General features: G+C 35.1%; 1 protein-coding gene across 1 annotated transcript; it reads left to right on the forward strand.

Moving 5' to 3' along the window:
• Positions 1-18,218: 18,218 nt before the first annotated feature.
• Positions 18,219-20,310, forward strand: LOC137175897 (uncharacterized). Its single transcript, XM_067581831.1, has 2 exons — positions 18,219-19,398; positions 19,528-20,310. The coding sequence occupies exons 1-2, from the start codon at positions 18,969-18,971 to the stop codon at positions 19,824-19,826; spliced, it is 729 nt and encodes a 242-aa protein (XP_067437932.1). The 5' UTR covers positions 18,219-18,968; the 3' UTR covers positions 19,827-20,310.
• The last annotated feature ends 2,488 nt before the right edge of the window (positions 20,311-22,798 follow it).

Consider the following 22,798-nt stretch of genomic DNA (forward strand, 5'->3'; position numbering starts at 1 on the left):
ACACGGCCTATATATGCAGTGTCCATGCACACATGCACATGCATACACACACGCAGGTACACTGTGTGTGTTTGATATGCACACACACACGAGCACACACACACACACACACACACACACACACACACACACACACACACAAACACACACACACTTCCAGGAAACTAAAACAGTTTAATAAATCTCTTTCATGGTTTAACAGTAATCCCTGTGAGAAATCATGTGTGTGAAAGAGATCTTGATGAGGAAGTGGTTCAGAACCTCAGCAAAGAATCACCCATGAATGGATGGACACACAAAGCAAATCATAAAGGAGAGTTTGAAACTTGAACATGTTCTCTTAGTCTCTTTAAACTTAATATTTCCTGGTAGAACAGTTCTAAAAATGATAGCTGAATATAATCTATGTTCTCAGGTTTTCAAAGTTTCAATTCGGAACTGTTTTCATCTTATTTCATTTCTTCCATCAAATAGAGTAACGTAAACAACTAGAGTAAGACAATGAGAGTGTCACCAACCTCACCCCTAATGGATAAAATATTAAGTCCTGCATTATGAACAAGAGGGGATGCTGACATCTTGACAAACATTGGTTAGTCAGACAATACCTTTCAAGTTAACAGAGGACAAACGGAACACTGTGAAAGTGAAAAATTAGGCTAGGTAAATGGCCAGGGTGCATGAACCAGGATGTAGTTAGCTATTTTTTAATTTGAGAACTGAGGGAAAGTACCACATGGCATTTAAAGATGTATTCTGTAGCTATTCAGATTTCTTTTCTTTTTTTATCTTAAATCAGTGAGGTGGTGAAAGGATTAAGTGGCTTATCGACACTTCAGCATGTACATTACAGGTGAGATCTTTCCCCCTAACCCACCGCACCCCACCTGTCAATTGAGATGTCACATGTTCTGATTCAAGCCCTCAGTCAGTTTAGTACTGAGGAGTTTCACTGCATATAAGTAGGATTGGTGTTGCAATAACCTGTGCAAATGCTAAACGGTTTTAGTTATGAAATTAAGATTCAGATGTTCTTTGCTGATTTCAATGATGCAGATTTTTTTAAGCTTCATGGTGTTACATTTTTTTTTCTTTTGTAACGGATGTATATAGCGAAATGTCTTTCTACATGCAATAACTCTCTCTACCTGCCATTAAGATTTGTGTATCCAAGCGTGGACCATTCTTGACAAAATTCTTTAACCGATTGTGTTCCTCCGGGAAGCCTGTTAATCTTTCTTCACAGAAACCACCTTCTGCAAAGCAACCACACCTGCTTCATACCCTCAGAACAAACACATTTCGCTTCCTCATTACTGGGTTTATTTCACCATACTTTGCTTTTAAGGTAGAGAGAAACTTAAATTTTGAACATAGCAAAACATTTTAAATTTTGCTAAAGCTACATGAATTGTTTTTTCATATTTTTGCCACTGTTAGGCAGAACTAAAAAACAAGGTAACAGACACACACTTTTGATATATTGGCGCCTTAAAAGGCTATGGCTAACGTATTAGCAAAAAACTGCCTACTTACCCATTCAGCACACATACAGCAACATTATCATTCCTTTGAAGTTATATTTCTAGCCACTGGCAAATTTAAGCCCAATATATACTCTCCTTTTCACTCTGGTTTGGTCTCCATTAACTCCTGACAAAAAATCTCTGTGTCTGTTAGCTGCTACCTGCTCAGCTAAGCGAGTTGCTAACTTTGTCTGTCTGCTATCTGGTGCTGGGCACATAGTATACAGTGGACTTACTGGAGCTTTCTTGGCTAAAAAACAGAGCTTTACCTGTTGATGCTGGAAACAAGGTTGATCAGAGCAGTGAGACTGAACCTTAAACGTGCCACAACACCAAAGCAATAAGCTAAAAGAGGCTAAAAGTTGTGTAGAAATGCAGATTGGGTGATAACAAACCTTTTCATCATACATAGTATTTTGATTCTTTGGTAATTAAATTGAATAGTAGAGCTTTAACAGTTATATCAAACCACAGTCAGTAGTACAGTATCAATTTTTGCACACATTTTAACTTGTACTTTGAGAAAAAGCACAGGTGTAACTAATAAATTAGCGCTCCATTAAGTGCTCCAGTAAGCCATGCCAGCACGCACAATACAAGAGCATGGAACTGGTTCATCTTAATGTAGTGATGTCATTGTAAAAGTTACTAATTACATCTTTAGTAGACTGTTGTCACCAGAGTCATCGTTCCCATTCAACTTGGGGGCATGAGCCCCTTCAAATATTTCAGATTGGATGACTTTAGAAAACTGGTAAAAACATTGAGTAAAGCAGTTTTAAAAATCAGTGTTTCTCTGATGCTGTTCGGCAGACAGTGTACGTCCAGAGGGGCTGTGAGCCGAACTGCTGCTAATGTTTGCTCGGCTTGTTACTCTGATAACGTAAGATCCAGACGTCCGGCGACTAAAATCCTTCATCCAGTTAAAAGATACCGTTAAAAATGACCAAGATCCAAAAAGTGTATCGTAAAAATGTGGCTTAAAACTGGATAAAAAGTCAATTTATGACAGAGCTTCTGGCAGACAACCACAACGTCAACACATGTGCACAAGATGAACATCATCATTGATATGACGCCGCTGACAAATTAAACAAACAATTACCTTGATTAAAATTATGGATTTCTCTAGGTTTGAAAATTGTTGAAAACATTTGGGATAACTACACAACTCAACAAAATAAATAACATAGGTCTAGTTGTTTTTAGATATTTTAATGCAGAAAAGTTACATATTGGGCTTTTAACCAAAGGCAGGATAAAAGGAGTAGAGAGAGAAGAGATAAAAAAGAGGAGCTAGAGATAAGGAAGGAAACACCAAGAAGGGTGGGAAAGGAGTGGGGAAAGTCATATAGTCAGACAATGTATAGAGCGTGAGAGGGAAGTGAATGAAGGATGGAGTAACACAGAAGACATGGTAGGCAGGAATGAAAGACAGAAAGTGAAGGATGGTGAGAAACAGAATGGAGTAAGGATAGGAAACCAAGTAAGAAAGGCCAGATAGTAAGACATAAGGAAATTGAGACAAAAGAATGAAGCACAAATGACAGTGGAACAGCAGGAGGGGTAATAAAGTAGTAAGGAGGCAAGAAGAAATAAAGAGTGTATGTGTGTGTGTGTGTGTGTGTGTGTGTGTGTGTGTGTGTGTGTATGTGTGTGTGTGTGTATTAAAAGAAGTAGGCGCAGTTAAGTAAAAACTTTCTACTTTTTTCAGCTGGCAGAATACAGGGCTCCATTGCAGGGTGGCAGGCATGCAAGAACTCAAAATCTCATCATCGGTCAAAATCTCAATAGCAGACAGGCAAGAAAATACATTCAACAAAGGGCTGTAATGCTATGACTCAAGATACAAAAAGACTGTGACATGACTAGGTTACTGGGCAGGTATAAAGTATAAACTGTGGGGATAACGAGGTAATGAGAGGGATATCAGCATGCAGGTGGGAGCTCAGGTAACTGGCAAAAGTAGGAACACAATAAGGAAGCCTGGTGGGCAGGAGAGGAATAGCAGGATCTGAAATGATAGCAGATATTAATGGACAGATAGACAAGATTGATTCAATGGATGTTTAATCTAATGTTGATTATTGTGAGGATGAAGTGGAAGTATTGACTTTCGATATAAATATCTTTACATATAGATATAATGAAGAACAAGCATACTATTGGCTTTTGATTTGAGGATGGTTTACACAAAGACAGAGAATAGGGTTCCCTTAAGTCTCTGCTTTCTTCCTGTATTGCTGTACTTCAGCTAGCCTCACAGACTCATATTGTAAAAGTGTAAGTGTTCACAGTTTGTTTTCACAGATTAAGCTTGATTATAGAAACTTGGTCAACATAGGAAACTGCTCCATTTTACTGCAAGAAACACACCAATAAAAAACTGTAAATTTACACTCATGATTCTACTAACTGCTGCCACCTGGGGATTTTTCTAGGTGTGCCTTCCCTTATATATTCAGTTTACACTGGCTGGATCAATCAGGAACACAATGGAAGTTTTTGTCTTGCTACAGGTGGATGAGGTAACACATTTGAACTCTCTTTGCTCTTGTCTTGCTACAGATGGATGAGGGAACACATTTGAACTCTCTTTGCTCTTGTCTTGCTACAGATGGATGAGGGAACACATTTGAACTCTCTTTGCTCTTGTCTTGCTACAGATGGATGAGGGAACACATTTGAACTCTCTTTGCTCAGGGCAGGGCCTGTTTACTTCTAAATTCATCCTAGGTTGCTCACTTCCAATCTTAAGTTATGAAACAATATAGACTAAACCAAATTCTACATGACAACAAAAAATATGTTATTGTTATGTTTCCTTGTGTTAGAGAACATTAACATGAGGTGTTACTCAGTGATGTTTTAGTCAGATTTTGTGTGATTTTTGATTTTGGATTGAAAGGGCTCTGGCAGTGCACCGTTTAAAGAGCCAATTAATCACCTAAATAAACCTGTTGTGTGCACTCTTTTCTTTACAGTGTAATCTTATCTGTCTGCCACAATGCAGGGATGTGGTGGTTGGTTGGTGTGTATATGTTTGTGTGTTGTCTGAAACAGATAGTAATAAGGTAAAAAGCATGAAAGACTAGACTCAGTTAACAGTTAACAGAAAGGGAAAGTCAACACAAACTGAATAAATCTCTCAATCAAAATAATAGGTGTACAACATGAAGGCTAGCAATTTCCACATAGCTTAATTCTTAAACTTAACAAGGCTCTCTAACCATATAGCTGATATTAGCATAAGTAAGCACCAAATAACAAAACAGGCAATGAGGGACTAACTTAACACAACTATCTCCTTAACAACATAACCACAAAACAGGTGATTAATTGGCTCTTTAAACAGTGCACTGCCAGAATGGAATGCATGCTGCTTCTCAAAATTGAAGTTTGTGCCCTCTCCCATTGTTTATTTGTTTCCATCAGATATAATGCATCTAGTTGTGAAGTCAGATTTTGATAACTAAGATTAATCATACATAATGTTTAAGCTCTCCTCAGGAAAAAGCTCATTTTTTTTCAGTTACCAGAGTTTCCATCTGTTCTGAAGCGCAAATTTATGGAGGAGAGTCTGGACTTTCATACCCCTGCCTACAGATCAAAGTGGAGGTCCCAGATCATACATTGTCCTGTTTAACACAATTTGTATGTACACATGGTAAGTTTAGCCTGAGGCAATGGAAAATGGAGAACTAAACAAAACTGCATAATTAAGTCAATGTCTATCAGAAGCACATCCAAGCCTGGACCCATGGTGCTTATAGATAGTGCTTTAATCATGAACAAGTATCCAAATAAGAACAGTTTTACAAAACATTAACAAACACTGTGATGTTAATCAGTCGTTAAAATGATAACGAACTCTGTGTTTCTTTTCAAAGGTACTCAACCAGTAGGCAGTACCATGATGTTTGAGCTACTCTTGTATCTAAACATCCTTTCCTCCGGGATCTGGGATTTAGGGGGATCTATTGGCAGAATATGGCAGAAATTGATTATAATATTCAGAATTATGTTGTCATTAGTGTGTAATCACCTGAAAATAAGAATTGTTGTGTTGTCAGTACCTTATAATGAAACTATACAGGTACAGCCTGTGGCAGTGGGCCAGTTAGCACATTAAATTTAATCTGTCTGAGCTTTATCCCATAACGTTAAACGATCACAAGCAGGCGGTTATCTGAATTTAATGAGCTAAATTGTATTTGTGTAAACGTGTGATGCTGTGCAGGGCTCCACGCTGACTTTTATTTAGGAACACATGTGCCTCTGAGTTAAATTCTTTAGGAGCACTGTCAAATATTTAGGAGCACAAACAAATCACATATTTTTATGTCTATGTTTGTGTATACGGCTCATGCTTTGCTTTCATGCTTTGTTCATGCTTTCGTGTCAAATAAATTAGATTTTTAATGGATCAAAACTAGCAGATATTGTGAAATTGTCCTGCATGTTGCTGGGGTTTGCTCTCTCTCTATCAACTCAGAATGAACTAGAAATTATGGCCTTGAGTATATCATAGGCCTAATAAACCAGCACAGTAATTATGTGGTAGGTGTCATAAAGCTGCCTAATACTGTATACTTTTTGCTTTTATGAAAAGCTGAGTAGAGTAATATGCTTTGGTTTTCATGTTTCCAATATTCTGGAAACAAGTGGAAATAACAACGCTATGATCCTATGACATCCTGCAACATCAAAACTGTATCTGCAAACTCAACAGTAGCGTGAGTTACTGTTGAGGTGCAAACAGGTGTGCACCTTGCTGTTAGATAGCTAATGAGCTATGCTAACAGCAAGGTGCACACCTGTTTGTACTAGCAAGCTAAATGAAATGTTACTAAAACCCCACTTACCGAAAGACAATGACACAAAGAACCTCTCAGGTAGTCTACAGTCTAACAAACAGGAAGTAGTATTGTTTACAGTCCGATGCTGGCAATAAAAGTTACCAAAAGCAGCAGGAACGACAGCTGCAGTTGGAGCTCTGATTCATTGCTCAGTTAGCTGAAGTGCATAGCTAGCCAGCCACATCCAGCCCATCACAAACAACAAGTGTTGTCCAACCCTTTCCGTTATTTGCAGTGTCATTGTGTTTTGTGAAATGTCATGAATTGTGAAATGTTGTTGTGTTTTGAGCCTCAGGGCCACCGTATATTTGCATATTCATAGATTCTGTATTTTTAAATGGGATTTCAATGGGATAAAGAGTAGATGTCATTTTAAATAAATTAACAAGGTCATTTTACATTTGTGTGTGTGTGTGTGTGAGTGCGTGTGTGTGTGTGTGTGAAAAACATTTCAGACAAATTATTAGTCAAATCAGAGTATTTTTATGTCTTAAAACATGCCTGGAGGGGTTCTTTTAAGGTTTCAGCTGACAGAGGACAGCAGAGATTTCCTGCACTAAGTAGCAGAATTAAAAAAGCCATCTAACCTTGTTTACATCTCAATAACATTTCCAGGCAATTTGAAGTGAAGAATGTATACAGATGATGCAAAACGTGTTAATTTATTGCCTTAGAATGAGATATGGCAATAAATTACTTTGTTGGTTACTCAATATTTCAATATGGTTAATTTGTTCAGTTAATCATGCACAAAGAAATATGACCTAAACACACAGGCTGTGTCCAAAATCACTCCCTATTTGCTATATGGTGCCCTACATTTACCCTCTACCCTCTTATTTGAGTGTCTGAATGCAGAGTGTGTAAATATATCCACTATATAGTGCTCTCAAAAACTCCACAGTGAAATGAAAAAAGTAGTGTCGATGGCATGTGCACCACTTTCTGCTAAAAATCCCACAATGCAATGCTTCACATTTTAAAGAGGTGAAAACTACCATCATGTGACTCTACAGCTGATGGTGTCCTTTCAAGTGCCTATGACATCATTAGAATGTCCCCAGGTTCTATGACATCACGTCTCAATGGACAATGACAATGGAACGCCTTAATTTATAGGATTCACATTCTGTCAGATTAACTCTAAACTTGAAGAGGGAAACTACTTGTAAGTAACCAACTCTGTCAATCTTCAGATACAGTTTTTATTTTGGAGTCATGTGTATAAATGTGGGCAGCACTGATGGTTTTACATGACAAAACAAACTAATAACGTAAACATTTTCAAATCATACTCCAGAAAAATTAATAACACCAATTCAGATCAATTGCAAAATAGATTTTTCAGAAATTCATGTCTCTAATAAGGTTAAAATAACATTTTTAATTATTTATTTGTTTTGTTTTGTTTTGTGAAATGTTGCTGTGTTTTGTGAAATGATGTGTTTGTAAAATGTCATGTTTTGTGAAATGATGTGTTTTGTCAAATATGTTTCATGAAATGTTATGTTTTGTGAAATGTTGGTTTGTGATATATTCGTTTTTTGTGAAATAAAGTGTTTTGTGAGATGTCGTGTTTTGTGACATATGTTTTGTGAAATGATGTGCTTAGTGAAATGTCGTATTTTGTGAAATGTGTTTTGTTAAATTTTACTGTGTTTTGTGAAATGATTCGCTTTGTGAAATGTTGCTATTTTGTGAAATGTGTTTTGTTAAATATTACTGTTTTTTGTGAAATGATGTTTTGTGAAATGTCATGTTTTGTTAAATGTTGTGTTTTGTCAAATATGTTTCATGAAATGTTATGTTTTGTGAAATGATGTTTTGTGAAATGTGCTTTGTTAAATTTTACTGTGTTTTGTGAAATGATGTTTTGTGAAATGTCATGTTTTGTTAAATGTTGTGTTTTGTCAAATATGTTTCATGAAATGTTATGTTTTGTGAAATGATGTTTTGTGAAATGTGTTTTGTTAAATTTTACTGTGTTTTGTGAAATGATGTTTTGTGAAATGTTATGTTTTGTGAAATGTTGTTTTGTGAAATAATGTGTTTTGTGAGATGTCGTGTTTTGTGAGATGTCGTGTTTTGTGAAATATGTTTTGTGAAATGATGTGCTTAGTGAAATGTCGTATTTTGTGAAATGTGTTTTGTGAAATATTGCTGTTTTGTGAAATGTTTTGTGAAATGTGTTTCGTAAAGTGTTGCTGTGTTTTGCGAAATGTGTTTTGTGAAATATGTTTTGTGAAATGTCGTGTTTTGTGAAATGTTGTTTTGTTAAATGTTTGGAAAAGTCGTGTTTTGTTAAATGTGTTTTGTGAAATATGTTTCCTGAAATGTTGTGTTTTGTGAAATGTTGGGAAATGTCGTGTTTTGTTAAATGTGTTTTGTGAAATATGTTTCCTGAAATGTTGTGTTTTGTGAAATGTTGGGAAATGTCGTGTTTTGTTAAATGTGTTTTGTGAAATATGTTTCCTGAAATGTTGTGTTTTGTGAAATGTTGGGAAATGTCGTGTTTTGTTAAATGTGTTTTGTGAAATATGTTTCCTGAAATGTTGTGTTTTGTGAAATGTTGGGAAATGTCGTGTTTTGTTAAATGTGTTTTGTGAAATATGTTTCCTGAAATGTTGTGTTTTGTGAAATGTTGTGTTTTGTAAAGTGTTGTGTTTTGTGAAATGTTGCTGTGTTTTGTGAAATGTTGCTGTGTTTTGTGAAATGTTGCTGTTTTGTGAAATGTGTTTTGTTAAATTTTACTGTGTTTTGTGAAATGATGTTTTGTGAAATGTCATGTTTTGTTAAATGTTGTGTTTTGTTAAATATGTTTCATGAAATGTTATGTTTTGTGAAATGATGTGTTTTGTGAAATGTTGCTGTGTTTTGTGAAATGTCATTGTATTTTTTGAAATTATGTGTTTTGTGAAATGATGTGCTTTGTGAAATGTTGCTGTTTTGTGAAATGTTGTATTTTTTGAAATTATGTGTTTTGTGAAATATGTTTTATGAAATGTTACTGTTTTGTGAAATGTGTTTTGTTAAATTTTACTGTGTTTTGTGAAATGATGTGTTTTGTGAAATGTTTTGTGAAATGTGTTTTGTGAAGTGTTGCTGTGTTTTGTGAAATGTGTTTTTTGAAATATGTTTTGTGAAATGTCATGTTTTGTGAACTGTCATCGTGTGTTGTGAAATGTTTTGTGAAATGTTGTGTTTTGTGAAATGTTTTGTTAAATTTTGTGTTTTGTCAAATATGTTTCATGAAATGTGTTTTCTGAAATTATGTGTTTTGTGAAATATGTTTTGTGAATTGTTTTTTGTGAACCGTCATTATGTTTTGTGAAATGATGTGTTTCGTGAAATGTTGTCCAATGTGAAATCTTTTTTTGTGAAATGCTGTTTTGTTAAATGTGGTTTGTGAAATATGTTTTATGAAATGATGTGTTCTGCGAAATGTGTTTCGTGAAATGTTGTGTTTTGAAATGTGTTTTGTGAAGTGATGCTGTGTTTTGTGAAATGTTTTGTGAAATGTTGTGAAATGTCATGTTTTGTGAAATGTTGTGAAATGTCATGTTTTGTTAAATGTGTTTTGTGAAATATGTTTCCTGAAATGTTGTGTTTTGTGAAATGTTGTGTTTTGTAAAGTGTTGTGTTTTGTGAAATGTTGCTGTGTTTTGTGAAATGTTGCTGTGTTTTGTGAAATGTTGCTGTTTTGTGAAATGTGTTTTGTTAAATTTTACTGTGTTTTGTGAAATGATGTTTTGTGAAATGTCATGTTTTGTTAAATGTTGTGTTTTGTTAAATATGTTTCATGAAATGTTATGTTTTGTGAAATGATGTGTTTCGTGAAATGTTGTCTGTTTTGAAATCTTTTTTTGTGAAATGCTGTTTTGTTAAATGTTGTGTTTTGTGAAATATGTTTTATGAAATGATGTGTTGTGCAAAATGTGTTTTGTGAAATGTCGTGTTTTGTGAACTGTCATTGTGTTTTGTGAAATGTTGTTCTGTGAAATGTGTTTTGTGAAATGTTTTGTTAAATGTTGTGTTTTGTCAAATATGTTTAATGAAAAGTTGTGTTTTGTGAAATGATGTGTTTTGTGAAATGTGTTTTATGAAATGTGTTTTGTGAAGTGTTGTGTTTTGTGAAATGTGTTTTTTTGTGAAATGATGTGTTTTGTGAAATGTTTTGTTTTGTGAAATGTATTTTGTGAAATGTTGTTTTGTCAAATGTGTTTTTTTGTGAAATGTGTTTTGTTAAATGTTGTGTTTTGTGAAATATGTTTTATGAAATGTTGTGTTTTGTGAAATGATGTGTTTTGTGAAATGATGTTTTGTGAAATATGTTTCGTGAAATGTTGTATTTTGTTAAATGTGTTTTGTGAAGTGATGCTGTGTTTTGTGAAATGTTTTGTGAAATGTTATGTTTTGTGAAATGTTTTGTGAAATTTTCGTTTTTTGTGAAATAATGTGTTTTCTGAGATGTCGTGTTTTGTGAAATATGTTTTGTGAAATGATGTGCTTAGTGAAATGTTGTATTTTGTGAAATGTGTTTTTTTCTTAAATTTTACTGTGTTTTGTGAAATGATGTGTTTTGTGAAATGTTTTGTGAAATGTGTTTCATAAAGTGTTGCTGTGTTTTGTGAAATGTGTTTTGTGAAATATGTTTTGTGAAATTTCGTGTTTTGTGAACTGTCATTGTGTTTTGTGAAATGTTGTTCTGTGAAATGTGTTTTGTGAAATGTTGTTTTGTGAAATGTGTTTTGTGAAATGTTGTTTTGTTAAATGTTGTGTTTTGACAAATATGTTTCATGAACTGTTGTGTTTTGTGAAATGATGTGTTTTGTGAAATGTTGTGTTTTGTGAAATGTGTTTTGTGAAATGTTGGGAAATGTCGTGTTTTGTTAAATGTGTTTTGTGAAATATGTTTCCTGAAATGTTGTGTTTTGTGAAATGTTGTGTTTTGTAAAATGTTGTTTTGTGAAATGTTGCTGTGTTTTGTGAAATGTTGTGTTTTGTGAAATGTTGCTGTGTTTTGTGAAATGTCATTGTGTTTTGTGAAATGATGTTTTGTGAAATACTTGTTTTTTGTGAAATAATGTGTTTTGCGAAATATGTTTTGTGAAATGTTGTGTTTTGTGAAATGTTGCTCTTCTGTGAAATGTTGTGTTTGATGAAATGTAGCTGTTTTGTGAAATGTGTTTTGTTAAATTGTACTGTGTTTTGTGAAATGTTGTGTTTTGTCAAATATGTTTCATGAAATGTTTTGTTTTGTGAAATGTGCTTTGTGAAATGTATTTTGTGAAATGTTGTGTTTTGTGAAATGTGTTTTTTTGTGAAATGATGTGTTTTGTGAAATGTTGTGTTTTGTGAAATGTGTATTGTCAAATGTCGTATTTTGTGAAATGTGTTTTGTGAAATGATGTGCTTTGTGAAATGTTACTGTTTTGTGAAATGTGTTTTGTTAAATTTTACTGTGTTTTGTGAAATGATGTGTTTTGTGAAATGTTTTGTGAAATGTGTTTCGTAAAGTGTTGCTGTGTTTTGTGAAATGTGTTTTGTGAAATATGTTTTGTGAAGTGTCGTGTTTTGTGAACTGTCATTGTGTTTTGTGAAATGTTGTTCTGTGAAATATGTTTTGTGAAATGTTTTGTTAAATGTTGTGTTTTGTGAAATATGTTTCCTGAAATGTTGTTTTGTGAAATGTGTTTTGTGAAATGTTGTGTTTTGTGAAATGTTGTTTTGTTAAATGTTGCTGTGTTTTGTGAAGTGTTGTGTTTTGTGAAATGTTGCTGTGTTTTGTGAAATGTTGCTGTGTTTTGTGAAATGTTGTGTTTTGTGAAATGTTGCTGTGTTTTGTGAAATGTCATTGTGTTTTGTGAAATGATGTTTTGTGAAATACTTGTTTTTTGTGAAATAATGTGTTTTGCGAAATATGTTTTGTGAAATGTTGTTTTGTTAAATGTTGCTGTGTTTTGTGAAATGTTGTGTTTTGTGAAATGTTGCTGTGTTTTGTGAAATGTTGCTGTGTTTTGTGAAATGTTGTGTTTTGTGAAATGTTGCTGTGTTTTGTGAAATGTCATTGTGTTTTGTGAAATGATGTTTTGTGAAATACTTGTTTTTTGTGAAATAATGTGTTTTGCGAAATATGTTTTGTGAAATGTTGTGTTTTGTGAAATGTTGCTCTTCTGTGAAATGTTGTGTTTGATGAAATGTAGCTGTTTTGTGAAATGTGTTTTGTTAAATTGTACTGTGTTTTGTGAAATGTGTTTTGTTAAATTGTACTGTGTTTTGTGAAATGTTGTGTTTTGTCAAATATGTTTCATGAAATGTTTTGTTTTGTGAAATGTGCTTTGTGAAATGTATTTTGTGAAATGTTGTGTTTTGTGAAATGTGTTTTTTTGTGAAATGATGTGTTTTGTGAAATGTTGTGTTTTGTGTTTTGTGAAATGTGTATTGTCAAATGTCGTATTTTGTGAAATGTGTTTTGTGAAATGATGTGCTTTGTGAAATGTTGCTGTTTTGTGAAATGTGTTTTGTTAAATTTTACTGTGTTTTGTGAAATGATGTGTTTTGTGAAATGTTTTGTGAAATGTGTTTCGTAAAGTGTTGCTGTGTTTTGTGAAATGTGTTTTGTGAAATATGTTTTGTGAAGTGTCGTGTTTTGTGAACTGTCATTGTGTTTTGTGAAATGTTGTTCTGTGAAATATGTTTTGTGAAATGTTGTTTTGTTAAATGTTGTGTTTTGTGAAATATGTTTCCTGAAATGTTATTTTGTGAAATGTGTTTTGTGAAATGTTGTGTTTTGTGAAATGTTGTGTTTTGTTAAATGTTGTGTTTTGTGAAATATGTTTCCTGAAATGTTGTGTTTTGTGAAATGTTGTGTTTTGTGAAATGTCGTGTTTTGTGAAATGTTGCTGTGTTTTGTGAAATGTTGTTTTGTGAAATGTCATTGTGTTTTGTGAAATGATGTTTTGTGAAATGTTGTGTTTTGTAAAATGTTGTGTTTTGTGAAATGTTGTGTTTTGTGAAATGTTGTGTTTTGTGAAATGTTGTGTTTTGTGAAATGTTATGTTTTGTGAAATGTCATTGTGTTTTGTGAAATGATGTTTTGTGAAATATTCGCTTTTTGTGAAATAATGTGTTTTGTGAAATATGTTTTGTGAAATGTGTTTTGTGAAATGTTGTGTTTAGTGAAATTTGTTTTGTGAAATGATGTGCTTTGTGAAATGTTGTGTTTGATGAAATGTTGTGTTTGATGAAATGTTGTTTTGTGAAATATTTGTTTTTTGTGAAATAATGTGTTTTCTGAGATGTCGTGTTTTGTGAAATATGTTTTGTGAAATGATGTGCTTAGTGAAATGTCGTATTTTGTGAAATGTGTTTTGTGAAATGATGCACTTTGTGAAATGTTGCTGTTTTGTGAAATGTGTTTTGTTAAATTTTACTGTGTTTTGTGAAATGATGTGTTTTGTGAAATGTTTTGTGAAATGTGTTTCATAAAGTGTTGCTGTGTTTTGTGAAATGTGTTTTGTGAAATGTTTTGTTAAATGTTGTGTTTTCTCAAATATGTTTCATGAAATGTTGTGTTTTGTGAAATGATGTGTTTTGTGAAATGTTGGGAAATGTCGTGTTTTGTTAAATGTGTTTTGTGAAATATGTTTCCTGAAATGTTGTGTTTTGTGAAATGTTGTGTTTTGTGAAATGTTGTGTTTTGTAAAATGTCGTGTTTTGTGAAATGTTGCTGTGTTTTGTGAAATGATGTGCTTTGTGAAATGTTGCTGTTTTGTGAAATGTTGTGTTTGATGAAATGTTGCTGTTTTGTGAAATGTGTTTTGTTAAATTTTACTGTGTTTTGTGAAATGATGTTTTGTTAAATGTGTTTTGTTAAATTTTACTGTTTTGTGAAATGTCATTGTGTTTTGTGAAATGTGTTTTGTGAAATGATGTGCTTTGTGAAATGTTGCTGTTTTGTGAAATGTTGTGTTTTTTGAAATTATGTGTTTTGTTTTGTGAAATATGTTTTATGAAATGTTACTGTTTTGTGAAATATGTTTTGTTAAATTTTACTGTGTTTTGTGAAATGATGTGTTTTGTGAAATGTTTTGTGAACTGTGTTTTGTGAAGTGTTGCTGTGTTTTGTGAAATGTGTTTTGTGAAATATGTTTTGTGAAATGTCATGTTTTGTGAACTGTCATTGTGTGTTGTGAAATGATGTTTTGTGAAATGTTGTGTTTTGTGAAATGTTGTGTTTTGTGAAATGTTTTGTTAAATGTTGTGTTTTGTCAAATATGTTTCATGAAATGTTGCGTTTTGTGAAATGATGTGTTTTGTGAAATGTTATTTTGTGAAATGTCGTGAAATGATGTGTTTTGTGAAATATGTTTTGTGAATTGTTTTTGTGAACTGTCATTATGTTTTGTGAAATGATGTGTTTTGTGAAATGTTGTCTGTTGTGAAATCTTTTTTTGTGAAACGTTTTGTTAAATGTGGTTTGTGAAATATGTTTCATGAAATGATGTGTTCTGCGAAATGTGTTTTGTGAAATGATGTGTTTTGTGAAATGTTTTGTTAAATGTTGTGTTTTGTCAAATATGTTTCATGAAATGTTGTGTTTTGTGAAATGATGTGTTTTGTGAAATGTTATTTTGTGAAATGTCGTGAAATGATGTGTTTTGTGAAATATGTTTTGTGAATTGTTTTTGTGAACTGTCATTATGTTTTGTGAAATGATGTGTTTTGTGAAATGTTGTCTGTTGTGAAATCTTTTTTTGTGAAACGTTTTGTTAAATGTGGTTTGTGAAATATGTTTTATGAAATGATGTGTTCTGCGAAATGTGTTTTGTGAAATGATGTGTTTTGTGAAATATTATTTTGTGAAATGTGTTTCGTGAAGTGTTGCTGTGTTTTCTGAAATGTGTTTTGTGAAATGATGTGTTGTGCGAAATGTGTTTTGTGAAATGATGTGTTGTGCGAAATGTGTTTTGTGAAATGATGTGTTTTGTGAAATGTTATTTTGTGAAATGTGTTTTGTGAAGTGTTGCTGTGTTTTGTGAAATGTGTTTTGTGAAATATGTTTTGTGAAATGTTGTGTTTTGTGAACTGTCATTGTGTTTTGTGAAATGTCGTGTTTTGTGAAATGTGTTTTGTGAAATGATGTGTTTTGTGAAATGTCGTTTTTTGTGAAATGTTGTGTTTTGTGCAATTATGCTGTATTTTGTGAAAAGATCTGTTTTGTTAAATGTGTTTTTTGAAATGATGATTGGGAAATATCTTTGTGTTTTGTGAAATGATGTGTTTTGTGTGACACAATTGATCATTACATCCTATTACAGAGACTGGAACATTTAATTGGCATTACAGGAACTGCATTAAGCAGGTTTAAGTCTTATTTATCAGATCGATTTCAGTTTGTACACGTTAATGATGAATCCTCCATGCATGCAAAAGTTAGACACAGAGTTCCACAAGATTCTCTACTTGGACCAATACTATTCACCTTGTGTATGCTTCCTTTGGGCAATATTATTCGGAAACACTCAATAAATTTTCATTGCCATGTAGATGATACCCAAATATATTTATCAATGAAGCCAGATGAAACCATTCACTTAACTAAACTCCAAGCATGCCTTAAGGACATATAGACCTGGACCAATTTTCTGCTACTAAACTCAGACAAAACTGAAGTTATTGTGCTTGGCCCTAAACACCTTAGAAACACATGATCTAATGATATAACTACTCTAGATGGCATTACCCTGGCCTCCAGTACCACTGTAAGGAATCTTCATCATCAGTGGTAAGTTATCTTTGATCAGGATATGTCCTTTAACTCCCACATAAAACAAATCTCAAGGACTGCCTTTTTTCACTTAGGTAATATTGCAAAAATCAGGCACATCCTTTCTCAAAAAGATGCAGAAAAAATAGTCCATGCATTTGTTACTTCTAGGCTGGATTGTTGCAATTCCTTATTATCAGGCTGCCCTAACAAGTCTCTAAAGACTCTCCAGCTGGTCCAGATTGCTGCTACTCGTGTACTGACAAAAACTAGAAAAAGAGATCATATTTCTCCCATTTTAGCTTTGCTGTGTTGGCTTCCAGTAAAATCCAGACTTGAATTTAAAATCCTGCTCCTCACCTACAAAGCTTTTAATGGTCAGGTACCATCATATCTTAAAGAGCTCATAGTACCCTATTACCCCACTAGAACACTGTGCTCCCAGAATGCAGGCTTATTTGTGGTTTCTAGTCTCTAAAAGTAGAATGGGAGGCAGAGCCTTCAACTATCAGGCTCCTGTCCTGTGGAACCATCTTCCAGATTTGGTCCGGGTGGCAGACAACCTCTCTACGTTTAAGAGTAGGCTAAAAACGTTCCTTTTTGATGAAAATTATATTTAGGGCTGACCAAGCTCGCCTTGGACCAGCCCCTAGTTATGCTGCTATAGGCCTAGACTGCCGGGGGACTTCCCATGATGCACTGAGCTCTTCTCTCCTCCTCTCCATCTGTATGTATTCATATACCATTACTGCATGTTACCAATTTGGCTTCTTCCCCTGGAGTTCTTTGTGCTCTCTCATCCGCAGGAAACCCCAGGGACCGGGCTGTGGGCCTTAGCGGTAGGGATGTCCTTCTCCAGCTGTTGCTGCTGTTTGTTGTTGCTAGACATGTATCTATTGCTGTTGTTGTTGTTGTTGTTGTTGTTGTTGTTGTTGTTGTGCCCCCCCCCCCCCCCCCCCCCCTTCTTTCTCTCTGAACCCAACCGGTCATAGCAGATGGCTGCCCACCTAGAGCCGGGTTCTGCTTGAGGTTTCTTCCCGTTAAAGGGGAGTTTTTCCTTACCGCTGTCGCCACGTGCTTGCTCATGGGGGCACTGTTGGGTCTCTGTAAATTATAGGGTACGGTCTAGACCTGCTCTATGTGAAAAGTGCCCTGAGATGACTTTTGTTGTGATTTGGCGCTATATAAATAAAACTGAATTGAATTGAATTGAAATGTTGTGTTTTGTGAAATTGTGTTTTGTGTAATGTTGTGTTTTCTGAGATGATGTGTTTTTTTAAATGTTTTTTCTGAAATGATGTTTTGTGAAATGTCGTGTTTTGTGAAATTCCATGTTTTGTGAAATGTTGTGTTGTGAAATGTTGCTGTGTTTTGTGAAATGTCGTGTTTTGTGAAATGATGTGTTTTGTGAAATATGTTTTGTGAAATGATGTCTTTTATTAAATGATGTGTTTTGTGAAATGTCGCATTTTGATGTTTTGTAAAATTTTGTAAAGCCATATAACCTTGTTTATATCTCAATAACATTTCCATGTAATTTGAAGTGAAGAATGCATACAGGTGATGCAGAACGTATTAATGTATCACCTTAGAATGAGATATGGCAATAAATTACTAATTACTGTTGGTCACTCAGTATGTCAATATGCTTAATTTGTTCAGTTAATCATGCACAAAGAAATATGACCTAAACACACAGGCTGTGTCCAAAATCACTCCCTATTTGCTATATGGTTCACTACATTTACCCTCCACTCTCTTATTTGAGTGTCCAAATGCAGTGTGTGAATATTTCTATTATATAGCGCCCTCAAAAATTCCACAGTGGAACGAAAAAAGAAGTGTTGATGGCATGTGAACTTCTTTCTGCTAAAAATCCCACAATGCAATACTCCACATTTTAAAGATGTTAAAACTACCGTCATGCGACTCTACAGCTGATAGCATCCTTTCAAGTGTCTATGACATCATTAGAATGTTCCCGGGTTCCTTTGTGATATCACGTCTCAATGGACAAAAGAATGCCTTAGTTTATGGATTCACATTCTGTCAGATTAACTCTAAACTTGAGAGAAACTACTTGCAGCTTTGTTACAACTTACTACGTCCCAGTTATCTTTCTGATACTCATGGATAACAACTTCAGTGATCACTATGTAAGTAACCAACTCTGTCAATCTCCTTCTTTTCATAGATACAGCTTTTATTTTGGTGAAATGTGTATAAATATGAGCAGCATTGATGGCTTTACATGACAAAACAAACTAATAACATAAACATTTTCAAATCATGCTCCAAAAAACGTATGAACATCAATTCAGATTAATTTCATAATAGGTTTTTCAGACATTCATGTCTCCAACAAGGTTAAAATAACAGATCAGGAGATTAGAAAACTTTACACAATATGACATTTTAATTAACTTTTGTGCATTACATGCCCAAGATAGATTTGATTAAGCTTTAGGCATTAGTGTAGTTTCCTTATATTACTGTGCCAAGTGACATGGTGTAGTGTGGTATAAGGCAATGTAACATAGAATGGTATAGTAATAAATTATATCAAATTTATTGGAGTGGAGTACCCTTTAATATAATGTAATATAATTCAACTGCGTAATTATTCCCAGTTGACTCAATCTATATTTCTTTTCACAGACACCTGAGAGCCACAGGAGATTAAGTGGCCTCAGCACTCATTCCAGGATCCTGGACATCCAAAGGGCTGAACAGGCTAAGAGGGCTGTGCTGACTGAATGTGCAGAGAGACTGTACGCTTCAGAGAAAGCCCGCAACAATGCAGTTCTGAAGAGAATGGGAATCTTGAAACAGCACGACTCCCCCCCCTTACCTCAGCCCCCAGCTTCACCTAGAAGGAGCCATGCATCTTCCCTGCGAGGACCGAGGATCAGGCAAGTTTTGGAGCTACCCTCAAATATGGAGAGGACCAGCAGCTGGTCAACCAGCACCAACCAGACGTTGGATGAAGTGGAACCCTTCTTTGAGAAGAAGTTGCATCTGGGCAGTGAGAGGCCTAAACTGCCTAAGATTAAAGCCAGGAGCCCAAGCCCAGTCACCTCCATCTGCTCTGTGGATACACACAGTCCCAGTGAGCTGAGGGCTATGTCAAAAAGACCCATTTCCACCCCTTTCACCCCTACTCCCCCTCGTCCTCCCACAGCAGATCCATTAACTGGGAGAGTGCCTCTTCCCCCGATTATGTCTGCAAACCTCAGTGGAGCATGTAAGTTTGTACTGTTGAGTGATAATGACTTTCTTTATGGAAACTTGAATAGAAACAGGTGAAGATGTGATTACAGCAAACAGGTGGAAATTTCAGTCATAATAAATATTTTCTTTTTAATCTAAACAGGTAAAGAGGTAGCTGATGGATGGAAATTCCAGTCACCTAAAGCTAAAGTTGAGGAATTTGTGGAACAATTCCACCTTGTCCACCTCCCTTCACCTCGACCCCCAACAGCTCCTCATCGTGGAACAAACCTCTCCTCCATAAAGGCTGATGAAGGAGCACGTTGGGATAAGCTCAAGCCTCTGCCATGCTTGCAAAGAACCTGTCCCTCTGCTTCAACCAGTTCAACGGACAAAAAATGCTCCAGGGACTTGTTCTCCAGAGGGAGTTTACCAACCTGTGGAATAACATCCTCCAAGTAAAAGACAGGCAACCACTGAAGAAGATCTTTAAGAAAATGATGCAGTAGAGACGGCGGACATCGGGACATTAGGCTGGCATGGTGGTGCAGTGGTTAGCACTGTTACCTCACAGCGAGGAGGTTTTAGTAAGAACCTGTAGACTAGCTGGAGCCTTTCTGTGTGGAGTTTGCATGTTCTCCCCGTGCCGGGTGGGTTTTCTCTTGGTGCTCCAGTTTATTCCCACAGTCCCAAAAACATGCAGGTTATGTTAATTGGCCACTCTAAATTCCCCCGAAGGTGCGAATGTGTGTATGAATGGTTATCTGTCTATATGTGATAAACTAGCGACCTGTTCAGGGCATATCATGATCAAGTCGCCAGTCTATCACGGGGCTAAAAATTACCTGGGATAGGCTGTAGACTCTGCAAAGCATAAGTGGATAAGATGATGGATGGATAGAAACGTATAGTTACTTAATTACCACTTACCACTGAACAATTGACCTAAAACAAGTAAATAAAAAATGTAACAAAATGTTCTGTTTTTATATTTGTCATCATTCAATTATTTAGTAAAGTAATATTATCTCTTTCAGTGCATTTAATTGTCTTGACTGGGGTTCAACATATTGCAAATCACAAATTTAATTTCAACAGCGATCAATTTTTGGGGGGGTTGCAAGGTGGTTGCTTTCTATGCTGGTTTCTGTGTTGCTGTAATATCAACCTCAATCCTTATATGACAATTTTTACAGTATCTTTCACTTATAATCATTTCAAAGAAGTGATTATTACCTTTCAGAGAGACTTTCTTATCAGTGACAGAAACTAGTTAGCTTTGAACGTGGAGTATTATTGCTGTTTATCTCAGTGATAAACTGTATCCACAGTCCTATGACAGTCATGACATGATTATAACAAGGCAGCATACTGAAAGGCTGAAGTCGCTCTTTTATATTGAGAACATCTGATCACAAGGTGGTTAACAATCCTGGAGTCACGATGTTGACTGGATAAACAAATAATTGAGGAACTTTTGAAAAGTTTCCTTCCATCCCTGATCCTTTTCTCTCCAGTAGCCAACAGACCATACTGACATCATCAAAGAGAGCAGATTTTAAAGTCTATAAATAAAGTGTTTTTTGCATAACTGCTACAGCAGTTAACTGAGTGCAGCACTGCAATAAAAGGCACTTTGGTAAATGCTGAGATGCAACACAACATAATGATATAAATCTTTAGTCTATACTGACACCATGTAAATAACAGATATGATAATGACAAGAGAAAAATGTACCCTTAAGGAAAAACATAATAAACAGAAACAAAACCAACAGAAGTCCTACAGGCTCCACTCCATCCTAAAAGAGGAAGCAGGAAGTCCATATTGGTTTGGTTACCATGACATGGTATGTTAACCAGGTTAACCATGTTAACCAGGTCAGGACACTTCAAGGTTGGTCTCAGGTCAGTTTTATACTTTTCTCTCAATCCTTAGAGTTCTTGCCAACAAAACACAAACAAAACTGTTTTTAAGACCAATGTTTGGTGATACATCACTCAATAACATAATATAATTTAGTTTCCTGAAAAAGGTATAGTATATCCAATTACAATTTCAGCATGTGGAAGAATGCTGTGGATTCATTTTTAAAAACTGCAATAATGTTTTTGTGTGGTTCTGTTGATTAACTTATCTTATCTTCAATTCTCTCCACTGTAAAGCGGAGTAGCAGTAGTAGATCAGGAGCAGCAGATAGCACCTTGCCTTAGCCAACGCAACAGTTGGCTTGTTGTATCAGCCTGAGGGACTCTTTATACATCCATGGAAGGACTGTTAAGGACTGTTGTAAAACTAACCGGAGAATGGATCTGGACTGTGCGGTGCGACAGCGGCAGGACACCACCGGCAAGCGGCTGGAGAGAGAAGCAACCGGAGAAGCAACCAGGAGAGTTAGCTTGTTTGTCATTGTTGCTAATGATATAAGACTGGTTAACTAGCAGCCACAAAGTTCTGTTAGCTAACAAACAAGATGACCAACAAATGGACGTTATGACATGAATACTTTGTCTCCATGAAAGAAGAAGACATCAGATAACGTGAGTCAGATACAGCTTCTCTCTCTCTGTCTCTTAACAACAAGTGTTAACATGTCATCTTTGTAGACTATATTTTGTATGTCGTGCATGTAGATAAAGTGTGTAAGTCATGTATTTGATACATGCATTAATACTTTTTGATGTGAACCTACACTTTTAGATCTGTGAATGTTTATAGTGTTGAATCTTTCTTGTATTCAGCACTGATCTGTACCTGTATCAGATTATAAGCTTTGTGGTACTTTATATATTTATGTATACTAAGAAAATACATAGGAAACACGTGTAAATCATGTGATATGTTGTCTGTTTTTGATGAGAACATAAATCTGTGGTAAAATGACACATTCTGAACCACTCCATGACTAAAATGAGCACTTCTTTCTTTAGAAACAATATGTATATGCTAAATGTCTTTAAAGAAGCAGCCTTTTCACCACTCAGGGGTTTTTGTTTTTGGAAGTAAATTGTTTTATTGGCATACAAAATTGTCCCACACCCCTCCGATTTCATCAGGTGGGCGACAATGATATAGTTTCATGCAGTTTGTTGTAAGATTACATGTTGGTTTTCCTCCTGTCCTCCCCAATTTTTTGAGTCACCAGCCACCACTGACTCACACCTAGGTGTGAAATCCAGCAGAGTCAACCTCTTAGCTCTCATTGGATGAGACCCGCCGGAAAGGCACAGGGATTTCCTCCCCATGGCCATGACGTCACAGAGAGTATAAACGCTCCACTCACCTTAAGCTATGTTTCCAACTGCTTGCTGGCTAACATAAAGAAGTAACTCCCGTACATATGTGACTGTAACTAGGCCATACAATCTCACCCCCCATGTGCTGACCCAACACCCCTTCTCAAATGGAAAATTATCCCATTAATCCCAGGTAA

The sequence above is a fragment of the Thunnus thynnus genome, chromosome 23 (genome assembly GCF_963924715.1).
Source record: "Thunnus thynnus chromosome 23, fThuThy2.1, whole genome shotgun sequence".
Taxonomy (NCBI): Eukaryota; Metazoa; Chordata; class Actinopteri; order Scombriformes; family Scombridae; genus Thunnus; species Thunnus thynnus.

Bases quoted from the DNA above. Each gene is read 5' to 3' on its own strand.
- LOC137175897 (XM_067581831.1), top strand. From the start codon at position 18,969: ATGGGAATCTTGAAACAGCACGACTCCCCCCCCTTACCTCAGCCCCCA. The intron at 19,399-19,527 runs GTAAGTTTGTAC...TAATCTAAACAG, and splicing joins TGCAAACCTCAGTGGAGCAT to GTAAAGAGGTAGCTGATGGA.